Source organism: Mauremys mutica, chromosome 6, assembly GCF_020497125.1.
Source record: "Mauremys mutica isolate MM-2020 ecotype Southern chromosome 6, ASM2049712v1, whole genome shotgun sequence".
Lineage (NCBI taxonomy): Eukaryota > Metazoa > Chordata > Testudines > Geoemydidae > Mauremys > Mauremys mutica.
This window is the reverse complement of record NC_059077.1, coordinates 39,705,291-39,730,274: the sequence shown is the minus strand read 5'-3', so window position 1 is coordinate 39,730,274 and position 24,984 is coordinate 39,705,291. Positions and strand designations below refer to the sequence as shown.

The following is a 24,984-nucleotide window of genomic DNA, read 5'->3' as shown; positions in this document are numbered from 1 at the left end:
TATTTTTGAATTATAATGACATCCATGAATACTGTGATAGCCATGACAAGCCTTGCTTGTATGAATAAACACACCACTGTCAGTTATCTTAGCCAAGATAAATATTACAAGGGCCATGTCAAATGCTAAATAATGGAAGCAAGTATAGCTTGAGAGCTTTTTTTCCTTTCTCTAAAGCACCGATTAGAAGCAATTGCTGTGGACAGGACAGTCAGCTAGATGGATCAGTTGCTTGTTTCAGGACAGCAATTCCTACATAGCTGTTTAATAGAAGTTTTTCACTGCAGTTACTGAAGCAAGAATACACTGACATGGGAAATGAGATCACAAAACAGATTACTAGAAAGGAAAACCCCTTGATGCATTAAGTAGTTTTAAATTGTTCCTCTGGAAACTCTTACAGCCTAAGAACTCCCGTATCCTCTCTATTCATACCAGAACTCTCATTACATTTAATACACTTATGTCTGTGCTTGGAGAAAATATTAAAAGGGGTGGGGCAGAGAGCTCCTGTTCCAAATGAACCGTCTGTGCTCCAGTTTCATATTTAAGTTTCCCTGGGGTACAGGGACATGTTGAAGATCTAAATATAAAGTATAACACACAAATACAAACAAACCTAAAAATGTTGTTACATTATCCGTGCTCTTTGCCGAGTTCACTTCCAGTACAAAGTTGGCATGTGTATTGTACCCAAGAAGCTCTGCTACTTTTGCCCTTAAGGGAAGCAACTGCTGAAGAATTTTAGTATTTTCCTAGGAAAAAGAAGGCAAATTTATGATTAATTAAAGACAACTAAATTCATATGATCAAAACAATAATTTGAATAAAATTTGAACTAAAATCATAAGGAATAGCAGACATTTTAAATGAAACATATTGAGATTATTACTCAAAAATGTTATAAGTAAAAATGTATTTTTGGTAGGATTCCTGAAATTTTTGATGGCACAGTATCTACAATTTGATGGAAAGTGGTCAGAGTCCTGATTTTTCTAAGCAGTCAGGATAATTATCATTCCTGCACTGTCATTCATTTAATTTCACTGAAACCAAACGGCAACAGTTTCTCTTTAAGGTTACAAATCTGAGCACTAGGAAGAGCATTATTGGGGTTTTTTGGTCAATTAGTAGTTGAGTAAAATTTATAAAAATATAGTTGTGGTATGCATTCCAAATGCAAACAAAGCCACGCTCAGCATTTGTTAAAAGTGGTGAAATCAAGAATGTCTCTACATTGTAGCTCCCATTCTGGATAAGTGAGATGTCTCAGGGTCAGAAGGAAATACCCTAAAAATAGCTTTTTAAAAGTAAGTTCAACTATGGGCCCATCAGCCTTGAATGTGTATCCCTTTAAATATGCTAGATATGTAGTGTTCAATTCTTAGTGCTGTTTTATCTTATCTTGTACTTTTCACATTTGCCAGTGTACCAAGTACAAAAGCTCAGTTAGGCAATTGTTCTCTAATTAAATGCCTGAATGACAATTAAGGACACAAGGGCAAACCCCTACTTCTATTAATATCACCATCAAGACTTCAATGTCCTCACAGACAGAACATGGGTTTTTAAAGTCCCATCTGAAAGAATCAAAAGAATAAACTATGTGTAACCTGGAAGTATGAAAGGCAAAAATCAATGCTGACAAGTTTGAACCTGTGGTGCCAGGGTGTCTAGACCGTACAAATCTAATGTTTTGACCACTAAACTATCCCCTGCAGCTCAGTCAACAGGAGAATCCCTGTTTTTCATTTTTTTCCCCACACCACCTGTTCGCATTGCCCATGCTACACCCATCTTATCAGCCATAGCATATTTAGCTGGACTCACTCTGGAGCTCACTACTTCTGTCCTTTAATTGGCAAGAGAGGTCACAGTAGAGCAGTATAAAGTGCCTCCTAGCATTCCTACTCACTACTTGTCTGTGGAATGAGGTCCAGATCCAGGTACAATGCCAAGTCTTAGAGCCTGATTCCTATTTACACAAAGGGCTTTTTACACTGTTCTACTAGGGTAAAGGGATCATAAAGTAAGCATAAATTCATTGCACACTTTACTGCCCATTTACACTGCCAGAGCAACAGAACAAGTCTTAGTGAGAGACTTGACTTTGAACCTGGATCTTTAGGACCCCCCCAGTAGGAACCCACTTAAGGATCCTCATTCCACAGACCAGTAGTGAGTGAGTGCTAGCGTCAAGCCTCTATCTCCAGCAGGACAGTGCCTAACACTAAAATTATATCAATGGGCTGGACCTCAACTGTGAATATATGACAATTTGTTCTAGAAAATAAGATCTTCTCTACCATAATTTTTTCCTGCAAATATAATGTTGTGTAAAGGTTTGAGTACTGATGAATACTGGCAGCAACACAATCTTATTCTTTCCTCGAAACATATCTACAATAGCTCATATTTGTGTTAATAAAAGATATATTCAAGTGCAGAGAGTAGATACACTATGCTACTATACTACGTACTGCCACATAACACTTCTTTTTAAACTGTGGTTCCTTTTATAAGATCAGGAACACTGAAAGGACTGAAGCACAATCTTCTATGGTTTCATGTTTATCATGAGAGCAAAGTGGAAAACAATTACAAGCCTGCTGGCTTCAAAAAAGAGAGATCTGCATGAAAGCAAACCAAGATATTTTAATCAAAATCAAACCATAATAGAAAGAAATAAATCTAATTAGGTACTAAATCATGACTGTATGGAAAAGATGAATTAGCTTACTGGAACAGAGAAAGAAAAAGAAGTTTACTTGTGAGGTGGTTTATTAATATTGCATGTTATGCTAATATTTCTAGCTACCAAACAGCACTTTAAAGAAGTAATTTGATCCTATTGGTAAATAAATCTCCTAGCCATGTTTTCCAGAACACTAGCTAAGAATTTATTATGGGAGTATAAAATAAAAATGGGATGAGTTGCCATACATTTTCTGCACTTTTATCTCAAGAATTTGTCATTAACCGATTAAAACTAACATTTAGAAAGATTTGTTACAGAAATATCTTTTTGTTGGAGATGCTGGCATATTTATAAAAAACTAAAATCTCTATGTGTCTGACAAAGTGGGTATTCACCCACGAAAGCTTATGCTCCAATACATCTGTTAGTCTATAAGGTGTAACAGGACTCTTTGTTGCTTTTTACACATCCAGACTAACACGGCTACCCCTCTGATACTAAAATCTCTATGGATCACGAAGATTAGCATGACTGTATTAGAGTATATTTTGTGGGCAAGTACTTGGATAAACTAAGTAGCTGGGAGATCAGTTCATTTACTTTGCAATATGGACAGTAATTGTGTGTGTTTGGAAAGGGGAAAAGGTAGTAAAATCTAACTGGGTAGAATTTACTGCTTAAAATAAATTCTTAACAATGCTGTCCAAGAAGATTCTTCAGACAGTGAGTGAATGGAAGCAGCAGACAGACCTGGACTGATTTTTGTGTAAAAATGATCTACAGTTAAATAGCCAGTTACGGCCTTCTTTTATTAATTGTATTGAATTTCATTATTAGAAATTCTAAAGTACCAGTTGATTAATACATTTTTTAATCTACTACCATTACTAACCATGCTTAGAATTTCATATATTAAATATCAGATGTACCTTCTTGCATCTTGTGTTAAAGGCAGTTTCCATTTTTCTTCTTGTTTCTGGAATGCAGCACTTTTTCATGACAGAAAAATAGTGCGGATACTTTAAGGTAACTTTATACTTGTTCTTTTCAGTCTTCTCTAAATTATTAATAAAGTCATCAGGAAGGGCTTCTGTGGAATATAAATTAATAACAGCATTCAAAAAAGGATTTTTCAAGTATAAATTCTTTTTAAAAAATATCAGAACAATGTTTAGTGCATAAAACAGTAATTCATTTGTTTTACTACAGACCAGTTTAATATAAGAAACATAAGAATGGTCCATATAGTGCAGGACCCTGTCTTCTGAAAATGGCCAGTGCCATATGCTTAGAGAGAATGAACAGAACAGGGCAATTTATCAAGTGATCCATTCCCTGTCATCCAGTCCTAGCTTCTGGAAATCAGATGTTTACAAACACCCCGAGCATCTGGTTGCATCCCTGACCATCTTGGCTAACAGCCATTGATGGACTTATCCTCCATTAACCTATCTAATTTTTTTTTTGAACAGTTATACTTTTGGCCTTCACAGCATCCCCGGGCAACAAGTTCTACAGGTTGACTGTGCATTGTGTAAAGAAGTACTTCCTTACGTTTGTTTTAAACTTGCTGTCTATTAATTTAATTGACAGGTTTCAGAGTGTTAGTCTGTATCAGAAAAAAAAAAAAAGGAGTCCTTGTGGCACCTTAGAGACTAACACATTTATTTGGGCATAAGCTTTCCTGGGCTAAAACCCACTTCATCAGATGCATGGAGTGGAAAATACAGTAGAGAGGTATAAATACACAGCATATGAAAAGATGGGCATTTTTCTGGTCCTCCTACTGTTTTTTTTTTTATTTGGGATATACATTTAGTTTGACCCCCATTATGCTGTTTTTAACTAGTTTCCATGTAGCTTGTCAGTATTCCACTCTTATTTGTGTTCCTTTCAATTTAAGTAGCTTCCTCATTTTTGTGTGGTTCACCTTTTTGAAGGGAAATACTACTGTGGGGAGTTTCTTTAGTATTTTCCCCCCCCCCATATAAGAGTGTTAAATTTAATTATATTTGGGTTGCTATTATTGAGTGGTTCAGCAGTATTCACATCTTGGACCAGATGCTGTGCCCCACTTTGAACTATATCAAAAATTGCCTTTCCTGTTGTGGGTTCCAGGACTAGCTGCTCCAAGAAGCAGTCATCAATGGTGCCTAGAAATTTTATCTCTGCATCCCATCCTGAGGTGACATGTATCCAGTCAATACGGTGATGGTTGAAATCCTCCTTCATTATTCGTTTTCTGTTTTTGTAGCCCCTATAATTTCCTAGGCCATTTCACAATCACCTTCATCATCCTGGCCAGGTGGTCGGTAGTACATTCCTACTGCTATCCTCTTGTTATTCAAGCATGGAATTTTTATCCATAGAGATTTTATGGTACTATTTAATTCATTTATGATTTTTACTTTATGCACCTTTCAGTTTTCCTCCAGATCTTAGTTTAAAAACTCCTCTACGAAATACAGCCCTACATGTTACGGTTAATTGTTAGTGACTTTTTTTAATCAAATCAAACAATATTAAAATTATGAACAACTCACTTATAAGAAGCAGAAATATTTTTAACAAGATAATCCCATTTAAAAACAGTCTATAGTTTTAAAAATCTCTAATTTTATTTAACTCATAAAATACATTTGACAGAGTGACCTCCAGACCCGGGATCACCAAATCCTTTACAGAGACAGTGAATCATATGGTAAACCGAAAATGAAGGCTTTAAAGTAATATTTAAATCAGGGAAGTAGCTTAACTTCCTGACCAGCAGAAAAGTGTTTTAGATAGATGGAATACTACAAATGGAGTGTGAAGCCCAATGATGAAGACGTAAGTGGAGAGGACAGAGAAAAGCAAAGATGGGAAGAGCAGAGTGGGACGGCAGGGCAATAAGTAATATGAGACCTGAGAGATTAGGTGAAGCAAGTCCATTAAGCATTTTTAATTAGACAAAGGCAATCCTGAGTTGGATTTGGAGAAGGATAGGAAGCCAGTACAGGCTGTAACAGTGTTACAATTTCATTTCCCAGATACTGTATGACAATTAACCTTACTTAAGAACTGCACAAAAAGGATTCCTGAAATTTAACTGCAGTTCTAAAGAAAGAGAAATACAATACTCACGAAGTTCATCCTTAGAAAACATAAGAAATGTGTTTTCCTCATTGAGGTTTTTGTTGAAGTCTATACACAGCTCACTCAATTTTTTCTTCATGGTCTTTATTTCCTAAATTGAATATAAATTGAACTGACCATCAAAAACCAAAATTGAACTACCTATTGCTGGCCTACATGTACAAAGAATTTAACTTTCTCTAAGATTTTCTTCTACCCCAAACTTACATGTTAGAAGTATATCTTCTTAACTCACAAGGGATTGGTCATGTAAATCAGTGGTTCTCAACCTTTTTTTTATTTGCAGACCCCTAAAAAGTTTTGAATGGAGGTGTGGTCCCCTTTGGAAATTTCTAATGGAGGTGTGGACCCCTTTGGAAATCTATTGTCTGTATATATAGCTGAATTCTGTTCAGTCAGTTTTCAGTCTACGTCTTTTGTGGGTTGCTTAGACATAGTCTGTGGACTCCCAGGGGTTCCAGGACCACAGGTTGAGAACCACTGATGTCACTAGTGCTCTAAAGTAGTTTTATGTACACGTCTACCCCGATATAACGCGACCCGATATACATGAATTCGGATATAACACAGTAAAGCAGTGCTCCAGGGGGGCAGGGCTGCGCACTCCGGTGGATCAAAGCAAGTTCGATATAATGCAGTTTCACCTATAACGCAGTAAGATTTTCTGGCTCCCAAGGACAGCGTTCTATCAAGGTAGAGGTGAATTAACATATAGTTCCTCTCTCTCGCTCTCTCATTTGAAAAGTCTAAATTTAATTTTAAATAAAATTTGCTGTTGTATTTCAATGGGAATTTCTGTCCTAAAGATAACTGGTAGATGGCTCCAAAAGGAGCAGAGAGACAACAAAGTTGCGTCAACAAGCTGCTAAAAAATTAAAGAGCTCCTAGACTAGTGTGGGACCTTTAAATATATGGCAGAAAGAAAATAACATCTATGAAAGAGAACAGCATTCCAAAATCTTTTCTTAAACTCAAGAAATTGGATGAGCAAAATATTTTTGACATATCAGGCTGACTTCTGGGGTGTTCTGGCTCCTTACTACCAAATTTACATATGTATAGTTTGTATACATTGTGATTCATTTGTTTCTGCTGCTGGTGAGATTTTAATAATAGTCAAGATTTTACTTCACTCTGAGCCACCAACAGTCTCCTTACATATAGTTTCTAATGATCTTCTAGAGGCATCAGGAACCTTAACATAATATAAATATGCATAACCGATATTTAAGCTCCTGTCAACTGAAGAGTTTGCATTGGGAACAATTATCAGGGAAAGACAGAGGGCCACTTCAGGTTCACAAGTCTGTACTGTTAAACAGTGTGACAAGGTGGGTGAGGTAATATCTTTTATTGGACCAACTTCTGTTGGTGAAAGAGACAAGCTTTCGAGCTTACACAGAGCTCTTCTTCAATTTTTGGGTGCTCAATTTCGGATGTCTGAAAGAGGCCTGATTTTTAGGGAGTGCTGCCTTCCACTTTCTGATAATCAGGCTCCTTTTAAGTTGTTTCAAGTTAGTTACTCAAAAATTCAGGAATTCAAAATCATTACTGCTTTCAAAAATCTTGGGCTTATTTTAAAATCTTTTATTTTTATGTCTTTGTCTTGTACAAATTATCATCATTACAGTCTTTAAGAATAAGGATGGAGTCAAAGCAGCACTTAACTGAGACCTGAGCACATAAGCAAAAATATACACTTAGGAAATTCTTCATAGCAGTGAAACCACACTTTCTTCATATGATAAATATAGGAAACCCATACTCACATTCTGTACTTCTTTGGGTAGATGGAGTCCATTCCTTTTTCCCATTTGAACTGACTTCTCTAAGTACCGCTTAGCTTCAGGCTTTAGATGTCCAAGATCACATATTTGCTGAAATTATATTAAATGGAAGATGACAAGTAGAAAAAACAGGAGTATTCCAATGTGTAAAGTTCTATTACTACAATTAAAATTAAGGACAAAAGTTACAGAATTCCATATTGAATTTGTTAGGCCCCATGTGGGATTTTTTTTCTTAACTCACTTTCACCCTAACAACCACCTCTTAAAACACACTTTTAAACCGAAATATCACTATAGCTGCCTTGAAGATATCTAATACCCCATCCTGCAAACATTTGTGCACAGGCCTAATTTCATGGACATGAATAGTCCCTTTCACTTTAAGTAGGTGTGACATTATTGATATAATCTGGGACCATATAGAACATGGTTGCAACCAAGGTCCTGTAGTGGCACCAAATCTTATTTAAAAGGGGGTCATATAAGGTGTCTAAGACCAGGTTATGGGTTGCTGGTTATGATTATGCTGTCTATATGTATGTATCATTTTGTAGTTGAAGTTATGAGTACTGGCTCTATACTGTCTGTATTTCAAATTTGTGCTGTGCTTCTGGGAAACATCCTAGACAAGTTGGTGTTAGCTCTGCCTAGCCTGCTTGATGGCCCATTAAGGACCATCAGCTATACAACTGACCCATTGAGAGAAGGCAGATACGCCTTGTAACTCAGCAAAGTATGCAGGAACTTGCCCATGTGACTCCATTTTGCTGTAATTTTCCACAGTAAGGACAAAGAGGTTCTTACACCTGGAAAATACTGTAAAAGGCTGATGCCTCATCTCCATCTGGTCTTCAATCCTGCTTCTTACCTCTGGAGGGACTTTGCTAAAAACTGAAGCTCTGAACAAAGGACTGATGACCCATTCCAGCGAGGGATGTACTCCAGAGACTTGATTTGAACCTGCAGTTTACTCCATCACTGCTACAAGCCTGAACTAAGAACTTTGCTATTACTGTATGTAATTGATTCCATTTAACCAATTCTAGCTCTCATCTACATCTTTTTTCTTTTATGAATAAACCTTTAGATTTTAGATTCTAAAGGATTGGCAACAGTGTGATTTGTGGGTAAGATCTGATTTGTATATTGATCTGGGTCTGGGGCTTGATTCTTTGGGATCGAGAGAACCTTTTTCTTTTACTGGGGTGTTGGTTTTCATAACCATTCATCCCCAGGACGAGTGGCACTGGTGGTGATACTGGGAAACTGGAGTGTCTAAGGAAACTGCTTGTGTGACTTGTGGTTAGCCAGTGGGGTGAGACCCAAGTCCTCTTAGTCTGGCTGGTTTGGTTTGCCTTAGAGGTGGAAAAACCCCAGCCTTGGGATGTAACTGCCCTGTTTAAACAATTGGTCCTGAATTGGCACTCTCAGTTGGGTCCCACCAGAACCGCATCGTCACAGTAGGCTAGTCATGTGTTTAAAAATAAGCAATGTTGAAAGACTTTACAGCAATCATGGACTTAATGTGTTATAGTGTGAATTTTAAACTACTAATTATTAATGATATTTCACCTTACCCAACGTTTCTCTGATGTACAAGTTTTGTGACAGAGGTTCTAAATTTGAGTACTTTACCTTACATGATTACTCTGAGTTTTTCAGAATTAAGGATAATTGCTTTTTAAATGTCACTTTGCTGATATTTACAGAATATAATTTTTAATTTCAGTTTTGAACAACTATAATATTCCACGTATTATGTGAACAAGTCTTTAAGGAGAACTAAAAAAAGGAGACTATGTGGAATATTGGAAACTAGGGTAGTAGCAACTGTTTAAACCAGGCTGAGTTTTCTAAGGATGTGTGGGTGGGGAGGTTTGATAACATTCTTAAGCATGCCCCTGCTAGCCAGTGTGTGCAGTTGTTAGGAATGAGTAGGCTTAATATTATTGCTTCATCATACACATTAAAATTAAGAATCTCTTATAAACACCTATATTCAAGGGTTTAAATCACTGGAGTAAAAATTTCCTATAGAAGGAGATCTGGAATATACATCTACCACATAAGCCTAGGATGGAATTTTTTCCTTAATATTTGGAAAAAGCTTTGTTATTTGATTAGACATAAAAAAAACCCATTTTCAAAAAATACTGGTGGAGGAGGATGTATAAGAGAGATTTAGGAAGTAACATAAGCATGGTAAATAACTTTAGCAGACTCAGGCCTGCATTAAGGGAGTAAAAATGGGCCTGGGGTCAGAGAGATCTAGGAGATCCTAGATGTTATAATTTAACATCCAACTTTTCGTGGGATACTACCAAAATATATAATATGAGATTCTCAGGGGCTCTGTTTCCACTCTACTGTTAATCTGGCCCTAAGCAGGCTCAGGATGTTTAAATTAAGAATCCATGCTTTAGCCCTGAAAATTCCATGGAAATCCTAATTTGATAGAAATACTACATTGAAATAAACTAGGCTGGCTTATTAAGATGGCTACAATGTTTTCAATGGTTTTAATTCAGTCTCTCCTCTTCCTTTAGAAACTCACTTGGAAAAGTAATTCTCCAGGTGCAGTTGAGGCAACAACCTGCAAGAGCAGAGGAGTAGTGCATCATAATCTGGAAGTGGCAAGATTCAGCCTGGCCTTGGTGGAAGCAAATAACACAGCCTTGCGTCCTCCACCAAAAATGTTCTTCTCCCAGACATCGTGAATTTTAGGAGTATTCAGATCTGAGATCTTAGCCCAGGTCACATATCAGTGTTAAATAGATTATTAATAAATATCTGCATATTCTTGTACTGTTTAAATGAAGGGAAAAAACCCTCAAACTAATTTAAAGGATTAACAAAAATAAATTAGAAACACTATAGTATTCTGAAATAGATGTAAATGCCAAATATCGTCACAAAGGGAAAATAAATAGAAAGAATACCAAGGTGAATATGAAATAATTCTGTTGACCAACAGTAATTATTGTAGATATTTATATTTGGTTTTCACACACGACTGCTACAAATGCCCATAAATATGAAAAAATATTATTTGTATTACAGCAGAGCCCACAAGGTGCATGTACACATAATGTATATAACATAAAATCACATAAAACAGTAAAAACACTTCTTTAATTCAGAGTATGAGATATGTAAAAAAGTTAAATGTAACAGGAAACAATGCCTACCAACACAAACAAAAATGAACAAAATAGTCTGGAGTGGGGCTGTAAAATATCAGGAGGTTCTCACTTAAACAATGTGGAAATAGCCAAATAAAGGAAAGCAAATGGTGGAAAACATGCTTGGAAAGCATGGCAATAAAAGATGATGGGGGAATTATAAAATACTCTGTTCAGATCTCACTGCAAATATCAAGACTTCCAGTTAGTATTACAAAAAGCAAGCATGACAGCACTGAAAGCGACAGCAGAGAAATGACTCCAGCAACCAGTGGTTTCAGTGCTTTATCAGCTATGTGGAACAACAGTAAGCACAACTGCTTAATAGACAAGTTTCACGTTTTGAGGAGGGACAGATGAAAATGTTAAAATTATTCATACTAAATTATTTGCTTAAATATATTAAAATTGCCCACCTGAAGAATGATAAACAAATAGTTTTTCATACATCTGGGTAAGAAAAGTGAGGCCAACACAGTAAATTTTAATTATTCTTTGTTTAGTTTGAATTACAAAATTACTAATATACACTTAATTAAAGCGTAACACGTATGATGGTGCTCACTTGGAGGATGAGGCAATCTATGAAAACACTTAAAAGAGGCTAGTAGCACAGTAGTAAACCAAGTATTTTCTTTGCATCAGCATTATTGACTTCTAGAATAATTTAAACAATAAAAAAAATGTAGTCATTCCTAACTCCAATGAAGTAAGAAACAGTGAATGAGTGTGCACACAAGCGTATCTGGCAGCCAAATACTGAAGTGAGAGAATGCACCTTTTCCCCCAGGTTTCCACCGGGTAAAGGTTTTCTTTAAGCAAAATCCTTAGGTTTTTGAAGCAAGAGAATTTAAATGAGGCCCCTCATGTAACACATACACTAGAGCTCTATTGAGTTGATAGTGGATTTAACAGTGATTGAGATTAACGAAGTGATGGGGATACTGAAAAGCACAGCATGTACTAATTTATTGGAAAAAAAGTTTCACTCCTGGCACCTTACATATTCCTCTACAGGTTATTTTTAGTTATCTTCATTGTCATTTACCTGCAAATAAACAATCCTCTGAAACACATCTTCTCTCATGCTCATCTCCACATCAAAATAAGAAAGTCTTTTGTCAGCTTCTGTGCTTGCTGAGCGCACATCTTTGTTGGACGAGACATGCTGCGGGAAATCCAGCATGCTTCTTTCCACTGTTAAAATAAAAATACATTTTTAAAAAATGCACCGAGCACTTACAATGCAGTCAGTCTATGTTAATTTTTTTCAAGATGAGGAACTTCCTAAGAATAGACAAGTTATTTTAATAAATTGTTCTATTTAGTTTTTACACAAGCTTTCAGAAATAAATTTATATAAACACATACCTGAAGCAAACACTGATTAGGATTTGCAGATGGATTACAGATTATGTAAAAAATGAACCAATACAATTATATACACAGCAGCAATTACAATTAGAACAACTGCATATTTCACTGACGGTGTATATTATCAAAGCCTAACTGCCCTGGCAAATGTCCCCACTTCAATCGTTCCACAAGGTCAATTTTGAGTTAGTAAAAGTTTAATACAGATATATTTAAAGCATTGAAGTAATTTTATGTTTTGAAATTAGATGAATCTTTTAAAAGTACAGAAAGTAGGTATTTTAAAATACATTATTTTTAATGGATGTCACAGATTCTCTCTCTAGAATATTGGAAGTAGCAAGTTTTGAATCTTTACAATTCTACCTCAAATTATTCAAAAATTGGCAGGAGAAAATACATATATGACCAAGTCTGTTTATTACTAATAAAAGCAAGCAATAAGAAAATTGAGGGAGATAATGTGTGATTATTTTGGACTATCAGAGATCACAAGCTAACATAATTTTGAATGGAAATAAAAAATAAACTAAATTCTCAGCAATGCTGTCGTGTCCCTGTATTAATAACAAACATGAACATAGGTCCTATAATTAAAAAAGTAGTTGAAATGACTAGCTACATTAATTAATTAGGACTTGATTAAACCTAATTATAGTTTTGCCTTTTAAAAAAGTGCTAATCCTGCATGTTATGCTTTGTTCAAACATTTTACACAAAAGTGTAACAAATGCTTTTTGTCCTGGGAGACCGTTCATATTACTAGCAGATGAAGGTTCTAAAGATTAGTTGGATACAGATTTTAAGATGAACCGAAAAAACTTTGTGAAAAACTAAGACACTATACACAACCAAACACTGTGGTATCTCTCTCTCTCTCTCTCTCTTTCTCAAAATCATGGGATGCACATACAAATGTGGTTTACCCTCCTCTCCAATCGGTAAGGCCTGAACTTTGTTTGTTTTGCGGGTGTTATAGTAAGATTGTTCAAATGAAGTAGTGAGTTTTATATTTTGCTCTGAAACTCCTGAGGTTTGTGGTCATCTGGGTCTTTTCTGTTAATGAGTTCCAGGTACATGGGCCAGTTACATAACATAAGAATGGCCGTACCAGGTCAGACCAAAGGTCCATCTAGCCCAGTATCTGTCTACCAACAGTGGCCAATGCCAGGTGCCCCAGGGGGAGTGAACCTAACAGGCAATGATCAAGTGATCTCTCTCCTGCCATCCATCTCCATCCTCTGACAAACAGAGGCTAGGGACACCATTCCTTACTGATCCTGGCTAATAGCCATTTATGGACTTAACCTCCAGGAATTTATCCAGTTCTCTTTTAAACGCTGTTATAGTCCTTGCCTTCACAACCTCCTCAGGTAAGGAGTTCCACAAGTTGACTGTGCGTTGTGTGAAGAAGAACTTCCTTTTATTTGTTTTAAACCTGCTGCCTATTAATTTCATTTGGTGACCCCTAGTTCTTGTATTACTGGGAAAGCTCTGTGCCCTGGTCATGTGAGTGTAATGTTCAAGACTGACAGTTCCAAATTCTAATAGGCAGAAAAAAAAAAAGGAAGTATTTTTGCCACAAAATGCACAGTCAACCTGTGGAACTCCTTGCCAGAGGATGTTGTGAAGTCTAAGACTATAACAGGGTTAAAAAAAGTACTAGATAAGTTCATGGAGGATAGGTTCACCAATGGCTATGGTGTTTGCCAGAAGCTAGGAATGGGCGACAGGGGATGGATCACTTTATGATTACCTGTTCTGTTCATTCCCTCTGGGGCACCTGGCATTGGGTACTTTTGGAAGACAGGATACTGGGCTAGATGGACCTTTGGTCTGGCCCAGTATGGCCGTTCTTATGTTCTTAAGGTTCTAATGGAATGCAGCTGTTGTGGGAGGCCATCAACACATATCATGAGTGATCCCTTAGGAAAGTGAGACCAGCCCCATGTAGAGCTTTGAAGATTGGGACCCAAAGCTTAAATCTGAACTAGTATTCTGATAAGACCCAGGGAAGAGAGAAGAGCACTGGAGTGATATGTACTCTTCATGGCTTCTCAAGCTGGGCAGATTGCTGCTGCGTTCTGAACCAACCGTAGCTTTTTATTTATTTATTTATTTACTTACATTTATTTTTAACTTAAGCCTGGTAGTTTTATTCCTACACACAGAGAGCTACAATAATTCAGGCTGGAGGTCATGAATGCATGGATCACTGATCATCACTGTGGCTAAATCTGAATCTGACAGGAGGCTGTTTGGATCAAGATTGTTCACGACAGTCTTCTTGCTGGTGGTAATGGGAAAAGGATATAATAATCATAGTCATGGTTATTTGGTGTACAGAAGCTGTGAAGAGTCTAAGAGAAGGGTAAGGCTGCAGACTTAATACAGAGCAGATGCCCTCACTGAAAGAGGATGTTAGGACATGAGTTCTCTGAAATGCTTCCCTCCCCCAACTAGCATCACATCAGTCACCTGATTTGACTTCTGATACTGGTCTCAGACAGGTCCTCAAATGGCTAAAGGAAAGTGCTTTTTATGTATGATGTTTAAGTAATTTTAAAGCTGGAAGTCATGTGTGTACTGCAGACATTTTAGTCCATGTTGTTGCACAGTGCCCCCAAGTGGCTCCATGCAGTCACTGACAAGAACAGGATGGGTCACTAAGGCCTGGTCTACACTAGGACTTTAATTCGAATTTAGCAGCGTTAATTCGAATTAACCGTGCACCCGTCCACACCAGGAAGCCATTTAGTTCGACCTAGAGGGCTCTTTAGTTCGAATTCGGTACTCCACCCCGACGAGGGGAGTAGCGCTAAATTCGACATGGCTATGTCGAATTAGGCTAGGTGTGGATGCAAATCGAACTTACTAGCTCCGGGAGCTATCCCACACTGCACCACTCTGTTGACGCTCTGGACAGCAGTCCGAGCTCGGATGCTCTGACCAGCCACACAGGAAATGACCCGGGAAAATTTGAATTCCTTTTCCTGTCTGGACAGTTAGAATCTCATTTCGTGGTTGGACATCGGGGCGAGCTCAGCAGCACCGGCAGCGATGCAGAGCTCTCCAGCAGAGGAGTTCATGTAATCTCTGAATAGAAAGAGGGACCCAGCATAGACTGACCGGGAACTCTTGGATCTGATCGGAGTGAGGGGCGAGGAGTCTCTGCTTTTGGAGCTGCGCTCCAAATAACGGAATGCAAAGACCTACGAGAAGGTCTCCAAAGCCATGAGAGACAGAGGATACAGCCAGGATGCAACGCAGCGCCGCGTGAAAATCAAGGACCCCAGACAAGGCTACCAAAAAAACAAAGCGGCAAACGGACGCTACGGAGCCTGCCACCACTGCCCCACCAGTGACCATGGACTCTGACGATGGGACAGTGTCGACGGCCAGTTCCTCGGCGATGTTCGCGGACGGGGAAGATGAAGAAGAGTTTCTGGAGGACGAGGCAGGCGACAGCGCTTACAACGCTGGTTTCCCCGACAGCCACGATCTCTTCATTACCATCACGGAGATCCCCTACCAACCCTCCCCGGCTATTAACCCGGATCCTGAATCAGGGGAAGGAGCAGTCGGTAAGTGCTTTAACCATGTAAACTTTTATTCTTAATATAACAGGAATCTGAAGTATGTGAAAAGGAGGTCTCTCTAGATATGGGGATAGAACAGAAATCCTCCTGGGAGATCTCCACGAAGCTCTCCTGGAGGTAATCGAAAAGCCTCCGCAGGAGGTTCCTGGGGAGAGCTGCCTTATTGGGTGCTCTGTGGTAGCACACTTTTCCGCGCCAGGCTTTCATGAGGTACTCAGGGAGCATTGCCTCCCCGAGCACGGCTGCGTAGGGCCCTGGTTTGTGCTGGCTTTCACGCAGCATGCGCTCTCTATCTCCTTCAGTGACCGTCCTCAGGGTGACCTCGCTCGGAGACTCCTGCATGTAATTAGGGGAATTACTGTAATGTTACGCCTGGTCCAAAGTATTTTTAAAAAATCTCCGGACAGACGGCATAGCAGAGACTCAGCACGCTGCTGCGTGACGAGCGTAACGGAAAGCCAAAGAATCAAATGGACGCTCATGGAGGGAGGGGGGACTGAGGACGCAAGGTATCCCACAGTTCCTGCAGTCTCCGAAAAGGATTTGCATTCTTGGCTGAGCTCCAAATGCTTCTAGGGTCAAAAACAGTGTCCGCGGTGGGTCAGGGCATAGCTCGGCAATTTACGCAGCCCCCCAACCACCCCCAGAAGTGAAAGGGAAAACAATCCTCTCTTGACTCTTTTACATGTCACCCTATCTTTACTGAATGCTGCAGATAGACGCGATGGTGCAGCACTGAACACCAACATCCTTGCTCTCCCCCCCCCGCCATGGGTGGCTGATGGTACAAAATGACTGGTACCCGTCCTCATCATCAGCCTATTGGCACATGGGGCAGTGCAAAAGGACTGGTAACCATGCAGACTACCATCCGTTAGGTCGATCAAGGGCGCCTGGCCCTAATTTTTCCTGGTAGATGGTACAATATGGCTGATAACCATCGTCATCATCGCAACAGGGGGCTGAGCTTCATCAGCCCCCAACCCTTCACGTGTAAAGAAAAGATTCAATTGCCCCTGGACTAGCAGCAGGATGCTGGGCTCCTCTCCTCCACACTCCTTATTGTCCTATCTGGACTATCATAGCAACTGGAGGCTGCCTTCCACTCATTTCTCACTAACAAGTCACTGTGTCTTATTCCTGCATTCTTTATTACTTCATCACACAAGTGGGGGGACAATGCTATGGTAGCCCAGGAAGGCTGGGGGAAGAATGGAATCAACAGGTGGGGTTGTTGCAGGAGCACCCCCTGTGAATAGCATACAGCTCATAATCTATGCAGGATCTGACACAGAGCAGCTGTGCTCTCTGGTTCTCTGATACAGTGGTTCTCTAGTACACTTGCCCATATTCTAGGCAGGACTGATTCTATTTTTAGATACCAAAAAGGAGGGATTGACTCAGGGAGTCATTCCCAATTTTGGCTTTTGCGCCCCTGGCTAAGAGCAGCCAGGGGCACTTATGACAGCAGCAAATGGTGCAGTGCAAAAGGACTGCTAACCATGCCCATCTTATTACCAATTTATGGTGTGGTAGATGGTACAATATGGCTGGTAACCATCTCTGCTGTCATGCAAAAGCAAAAGCATGCTGCTGTGTAGCGCTGCTGAACCGCCTCTGTCAGCGGCATCTAGTACACATACGGTGACAGGCACAAAAGGCAAAACAGGCTCCATGGTTTCCACGCTGTGGCGTCTGCCAGGGCAATCCAGGGAAAACGGGCTTGAAATGATTGTCTGCTGTAGCTTTCCCGGAGGAAGGGATGACTAACGACATTTACCCAGAACCACCCGCGAAAATGGTTTTTGCCCCATCAGGCACTGGGATCTCAACCCAGAATTCACAGAGACAGATTAGACTGTGTTCATTCTTCGCAAAAATTTATCTTGGCAAGGAATTCACTCCCTTTTTCCCATCACACAGCTTGGACTGTCTCCAGACCCGCCACAGCATCCCCCTCACAGAGGCTGGCAAAGATTAGGCGGCGAAATAAAAAGACACGGGACGAGATGTTCGCTGAACTTATGGGGTGCTCCCGAGACGACGCGGACCAGCAGAGCCAGTGGAGGGAGACCCTCTCTCTGTACCAGCGCTCACTCAGCGAACGGGAGGAGAGGTGGCGTGAGGAAGACAAGCAGGCGACTCAAACGCTGCTTGGACTAATGAGAGAGCAAACGGACATGCACCTGCGCCTTGTGCATGTTCTGGAGGACCTCCGGCAGGAGGACAGGGCCCCCCTGCAGTGTATCTGCAACCACCCTCCCCCGCCACAAAGTCCCATACCCCCCTCACCCAAAATAACCAGAAGGAGGGGCGCCAGAGGCCGTGTAAACTGTCACTGCACCCCAGCAGAGTGCTCAAGTACCCAAAAGCTCTCATACCCTACATTTTGAAAAGTCCTTTCCTTCCCGCCTCACCCAAGCCCCCATCCCAGTTTCATCCCCTAACTGTCTAGTTGATAATAAAAAATACTTTTCTGTTAATTACTGTTTCCGTCATGTTCTTTTAGAGGAGACTGTGTTTGAAGGGGGGGAAGGGGGTTGGTAATTTTACAGGACAATCACCTTTACCAGGGTACAGACATGGGGGCAGGATCAGCAGCAGGTCACACACACACTGCAGTCAGTACGCACCCTGGTCGGTATGGGAGGTGGTTTGCAGGTTCTGTGTGGGTGGGGGGGTACGTGACTTTGTAGCGGGGGAGGGGGGTTACAGATCTCATGCAACGGTCCCTGTCCTGGACCACAGAGCCACGCAGCAGAGGAATCTGTATCCGTCCTCCCCCGCCAAAAGGCCACATAGCCCCCGCACACAGAGTCCCAAAAAGGAGGGATGGCAGGCTCCGTTGAAACATCCAGTCCGGCACTGCAGACCGCTCTGGGAGCAGGTGCCTGTCATTCCTCGAGTTTACAGGCGGTCTTTACATCACTGCACACCCTACCCAGCACAGTCCGTGTCCCAGTTTCAACCCTGTAACGCAAAGTCATCAATAAAGAAACCTTTGTAAAGTTACAGTGGAACATGTATTTTATTTTTAAACGTGTGTTGGAAGTTGGGGAAGCGGGGTGGGCAGGGTATGTAACTGCAGATGCTAGTCAACAGTCACTTGGTAAAGAAACAGGGGCAGCTTCAGCTTCTCTGTATAGAAACTGAACAGTCACAGGTCACGCTGCTCGCTGCTCGCTGGTACTTGAAGAGTTCCTTGTCGCTGTGAAAGGCGCCTGCACAGAGCTTCACGAGCCAGGGCATTAGCGGGTAGGCTGGGTCCCCGACGATCACTATAGGCATCTGCACATCCCCAAGACTTATTTTGTGGTCCGGGAAGAAACTACCTTCCTGCAGGCGTCTAAACAGACCAGAGTTCCTGAAAACACGCACGTCATGAACTTTGCCTGGCCACCCGACGTTGATGTTGGTAAAACGTCCCCCATGGTCCACCAGCGCTTGCAGCACCATTGAAAAGTAGCCCTATTTCTCAGCAGCTGACTGTGGAAGAGGTGGACGATAAGGTGCGAGGAGTTGACAACGGCCATATCTGCAGCGGGATCCGTGCTCAAAGTGCTGTGGTGCCCGCGCTGTCACTGAGCAGAAAAGTGCACGAACAGATTGCCCGCAGGCGCTTTCAGGGAGGGAGGGAGGGAGGGCGTGATTGACGGTTCAATGATGACAGTTACCCAAAACCACCCTCGACACATTTTTCCCCCCAGCATGCATTGGGGGGGAAATCCCAGGATTCCAATGGGCAGCGGGGAGTGCGGGAACTGTGGGATAGCTTCCCACAGTGCACCGCTTCCAAAGTCGACACTGGCCCCGTTACTGTGGACTCACACAGTCGAACTAGTGTATTTAGTGTGGATACACAACTTCGACTTCATAAGGTCGATTCCACAAATTCGAATTAAGTTGATTCGAAATAGCCTTGTAGTGTAGACGTACCCTAAGTTTTCACAGGTGAGGACTTCAAAAGTGGAGGAGCATATGCCCATCATGACTCTCTCGATGTAGTCTGAGAGAAATGAGTGAAGCAATATCAGCATAGTCTTGCTAACCATTGCCATGTCTCTAAGGCTGGGTAGCAGAATTTCATTGCTAATCATAACAAATGCTGTGGAGAGGTCAAAAATGAATATCACTTCTGAGATCTCTACTTTCTCTAGCCATGAAGGGCACAGATCAGACTCACTAACTGCTTTTGCTGCATTGCTTCCAGAACTCTGTTTTGTGGATAAGATGAATTCAGAGAAGGAAGGTATTAGACTCCACATACTCACCTGTATACTCCACTTCTATGTCGGCCAGAGCCTGCACAGTGTTCTCATATGTTACTTTTTCAAAATCAAGCATTCCAACATTGTCATACACTTGCTCTGTTTTCGTGATCAGATCTTCTGTCCTTGTTCTGATTTGCTCTGGTGACAGGTCCCATTTCAAAAAGTTTCGGTCTGATGCTGCATATGAAGAGGCCTGGAGATGGGTAGTAATTTCTGTTCCTAATGTCATCCTCAGTAAAAGCCTTGGACCACCAGCTCTGAAATTTTAAGAATGAATTTAGGAGATTAAGAATCTAATTGAAGCAAAAAGGTCTATTGTGAATTATTTTTTAAAAGAACATTACTTTTTTTTATTAAACAGTATTTTTAGAAACAAGAACATATTCCTTTTTAGGTCTATCCTTTCCTCTTCAGGACCCTAAATAGTTGTACTTTTAATTAAATAAATCTGTATTTTAAAATAATTCAGATGTCTGCCCTTTCCCCCCACTGTATTAGATTGAGGGAGTGCTATCTAATATGTATGCAAAAACACAGATAAAACCTTTTGGTTCAGCAAAAATAGACAAAACAGTTTTTCTTAGACGACTGAGTTGTTATTCAAAACACCAGTTACTGAAACTCCATGGAAACAGACAATAGTGTTTTGTATTTTGAGACAAGGAAAAGAGAATATGCAGTGAAATCTAGGTTATGAAGGCTAGTTGTTACATGCAACATAAACAAAATGGTAAAAACATTTAATATGGAAGTGTAAATTAAAATGGATAATTTTATACCTGCATTGAATGTCTGCTGTGTTCCAGGCCATGAGAGCAAATTATCTCATAGCCTCCTACTTCAAAATGTACTCTTAACTGTTGCAGATCTTATATGAGTATTTCATACTGTTTTCCTCTGTAGCTGGAAAAGGCATGAAGGTTTCTCATATCTATAAACAACCTTTGTGTTCAGTTAATTTAGTCAACTGTATTACAGACTTGGTTAGGCAGAAAAGTTTACAATCCTCTACAGTGCTGGGATCGACAGCTGCCTTTTCACTAACCAATACAACAATGCACACACACTCAGCCATTTTTCAGGGGTTTAATGGCAGAGGGGAAAATTTCAAAATTTCGGTGTGTGTGTGTGTGTGTATTTTTTTTCTGAGTTTCTTTTGAGTCACCAAAATATAGGAAGAAATAAAATATCATCCCTAAAATTCAATTATTGACCTTCATCTGCTCCCAATCACCCCTAGGAATCTGTGTCTTTTTCTCCTTTCATTGCATTTCACACATTTATGACCTGCTGGATAGCCCACTGAATTGGGACTCAGGAGACCTGGGTTCTATTCCCAGCTCTGCAACTGGCCAGTTGGGTGACCTTGAAACAATCACTTTACCTCTCTCTCTGTCTCAGTTTCCATATCTGTAAAATGGGTATAATGACACTGACCTCCTTTGTTAAGCACTTTGAAATCAACCAATGACAAGTGCTATATAAGAGCAAATGATTGTCATTATTGCCATACCCCACAATTTCTTCCATGCTCTTCCTTTCCTTTTGTTTTCTGTGCATCTCTTTGCTTTTCCATGCTTTGTTTTGGTCCGTGCCCCAATTCTTCAATCTATTCACTTATCAATATTTTTCAGCACTCATGCCATTCTCCCTGCACCACTGCACCCACACACATCAAAAGTCCATATCACAGCAACCCTCCCTCTAGTTCAGCGGTCCTCAAACTGTGGCTTGCGACCCGAATGGGGTTGTGGCAATCCCTACTGTGTGGAGGACACCACTTTACTCTGTACAGTGTGATCTTGCATGCACAATATTTTGCTCTTCAAAATGGCATCCTCCATACTGTCTGAGATCCTGGGAGGAAATAATCCATTAAATTGGGGTCAAGCCAGCAAAAAGTCTGGGACCCCCCCTGCTCTAGTTGAACAAGGTACTCTTCTAGTTGAAGAGTAAGATACTGATGGGTCTGCAGATGTAGCGCTACCCCATTTGGCTGGGAAAGGTGTAATGGGAGACTCCTTGAGAAATCTCTCCCGCAAAGGATGGTGTCAGTAGAGCAGTCATCACAGGCAAAAAATTTTTTTGGCCCTGTTGGCTGTCGATGTGGGTTTTTTTGGGGGGGGGGGGCTGTCTCCTCCTTCCCCCGCCACCCGTTTTTCTGTTATCTTCAAGACAGGCTCTCTCTCCTTTTGTTCATTTATCTTGCTTTCCTTTAGCTGCTCTGTCAATTCTTTCCCCCACATCTCTTCCCCTTCTTTGACCCTACTGTTTATGTCTCATCTCTCTCCTTCCATGTTATCTTTTCTTCACCCAGAGCACCTCCAGGACAGTGGGGAATCACACCTACATACATCCTAGCTGCATGAGAAGTAGATGAGTGAAACTAAATAGGAGCTGACTGAGTCTCATCAGTTTAATTATGCAGCTGCTTCCAGCTCCATGGGAGAGGTGCTGTTTTGTGAACACAGATTTGATCATACTCTGTAGGATTCTTTACAGGGGTAATCTGAAAATTCACAGCAGTGTATTAATAGGAAAACTCAGAATCCTCATGTCCAACTTAAACCCAGAGTTAATATCTATCTATAAATACATAAATATGGACATATATTTTGCACAAACCTAACATTAGTATGAAATAGATAGTGAGAATGAAGTATGCATAGTAAAGCAAGCACTAAGCCATAAGTATGGAAGAATCAGAGACAAGGATTTGCTAAACACCGTATTTTGGAACAAAGAACCAGAGACAAAGTTTGAGGGGGAACTGACCTTGGGAGTGAAAAAATTTAGCTGGACCAGACAAATTGTAGAGACAAGGTGGGTGAGGTAATATATTTTATTGGACCAACTTCTGTGTGTGAGAGAGGCAAGTTATTGAGCTTACACAGAGCTCTTCTGAAAAAGAGCTGACCTGAAGAAGAGTTCTGTGTACGCTCAAAAGCTTGCCTCCCTCATCCACAGAAGTTGGTACCATAAAAGATACTATCTCACCCACCGTGTTTCTATAATATCCTGGGACCAACACAGTTACAACACTGCATACAGACAATCTGTGACCAAGTCAAACAATGAAATGAAGATTTACTGGAAACAACAGAGCCAAAAGAGAAACCCATTCTGTTCTACAACAACGTTGACCCTGTGCACACAATCACAAATTGAGCAGTAGTAGCAGAGATAACTGAGAGCAACTCAAAGCCAGTTTGCCCTTGAGAAGCAAGATTTGCCTGACACAGAAGACTAGCTTGGTAGGACTAACCCACATCTTCAGGCAATTGTCATTACAAAGCAACTAGGAGATTTAAAACCTTTGCATTTACTAAGCTGATTGTTCTATGGCACAGCTTTGTAATAAAATATTTTTTAACTCCTGCTAATGAAGTAAAATAAATTATGGTACAAAGCAAGACAGTATGTGTTGATATGTTAATTGCACAAACTAATACCCAGATATAATTAAAGTTTTTTAAAAATGTTCAAGTGTAAAGTGGTCACTATTACAAGGTGACATTTACTAACATACCAATTCATGGTAAATGTTGATTATTTAATAGCAATCACTGTAACTGTGTTAATAGTTATTTGGGGAGTATCAAAACCAGTTTGGTACATATATAAATGCTCATAAAATTTGACATAATAATGTAGTGTGTATGTGGCCCGGATGAAAAATGGTGACTATACAAGCAGTTTGAAAAGGGCATGGGTGCAGGGCTTGTATTTTAAGGTTACACCTTTGTAGCTGAAAGGTTCTACAACTAGACTAAGTCAATTATTTTGTACAGATATAAATAAGGAACATCATTCTTACACAAATGTATTAATGGAAGACTATTTATTCCTAGTGAACATGGTTTATTCAAGTCCTTCACAGCTCAGACAAGAGGTTTTTTTTCCCTCTACGAGCACATAGAGGTGGACAATCAGAGTTGTGATAATGCCCATATGTTAGAGACTGACATTGACACGTGGATAAAGAAGAGCTGGCTCAAGCTGAATGTAGGAAAGACCAAAGTGATGAGAATCAGAAGAAGAAAACAGTTCTACAGGAGCTTATCATCACCAGCTTTCCCTCAGTTGAAGGCATTTGTCCACTGATAGTCATGAGAGTGGATCAGCCTTAGGTCCTACGGTAGTCATTACCGACTCTGAACACTCAAATAGCAACAGTCCTTCTTCCATCTATGGCTAGCAAGATAATTTTGTTTATTCCTCTCTGACGATAACTCAGATCAAAGGTTGAGGCATTAGTAACTTCTGTGCTGGACTACTGAAACTCATTCTATCTGAGTCTAGATAAGAACGTAGCAGCCCATCCTGAAAATGACAAGCAAAAGAGTACAGTACTGTACACTGGTGCTCTGCCATCTACATTGGCTCCTCATTCCAACACTAGTGGGTCCATTTCAAGATTGAAAATTAATCTACAAATCCCTTAAAGGATAAAATGCTGTAATCTCAAGGACCACCTCTCTTTCTGGGCTCAGCTATGGCAACTAGAATCACCTGCACTCTGTGACTAAAAGAGTCCAGATATAGAGTAGAAGGAGCTGGAGGTACATCTTCTTAACAGCAGGCTCAAGGCTCTGGAAAACCCATGCAGATGGAACTTACTCAGATGGAGCTTTCTGTAGTCTACATACAATGCTGATACAGTATATTATGGAGTTAAACACTTTAGAAACGCACACAGATAAAATATGTATCAGCTATGTCACTGAGCAAATATATTTTTCAAGAATAACCACTGACATAGTAACTAAAACAGCAATTAGTGATAAATTCTCAATTAACCACTGGGCAAAATTTTTAAATGTGTATAGAATTGCTTGGATCTCCCCTCAAGGGCTTGAATGCTGGATCCAGAAGACTGATAAGCACTACTTTTAATTTCCAGGGTGGACCTGGTGACCTAACTTCAGGGCCAGC

General features: G+C 40.3%; 1 protein-coding gene across 8 annotated transcripts in view; it reads right to left on the bottom strand.

Moving 5' to 3' along the window:
- NLN (neurolysin) overlaps positions 1-24,984 on the bottom strand; it is a 62,992-nt gene that overhangs the window by 28,201 nt on the left and 9,807 nt on the right. For 4 of the 8 annotated variants that reach the window (XM_045022279.1, XM_045022274.1, XM_045022278.1 and 1 more), the window contains exons 2-8: positions 20,050-20,306; positions 11,854-12,002; positions 10,178-10,216; positions 7,603-7,710; positions 5,822-5,924; positions 3,628-3,788; positions 620-755 (exon numbers count right to left, since the gene is read on the bottom strand). In XM_045022279.1, the coding sequence (XP_044878214.1) occupies positions 620-755; positions 3,628-3,788; positions 5,822-5,924; positions 7,603-7,710; positions 10,178-10,216; positions 11,854-12,002; positions 20,050-20,278 (925 nt within the window). In that variant the 5' untranslated portion in view covers positions 20,279-20,306. Of the gene's footprint in view, positions 1-619; positions 756-3,627; positions 3,789-5,821; positions 5,925-7,602; positions 7,711-10,177; positions 10,217-11,853; positions 12,003-20,049; positions 20,307-21,562; positions 21,611-24,984 lie in introns of those variants that run through there. The other 4 variants (XM_045022275.1, XM_045022273.1, XM_045022277.1 and 1 more) reach the window with 2 other exon arrangements.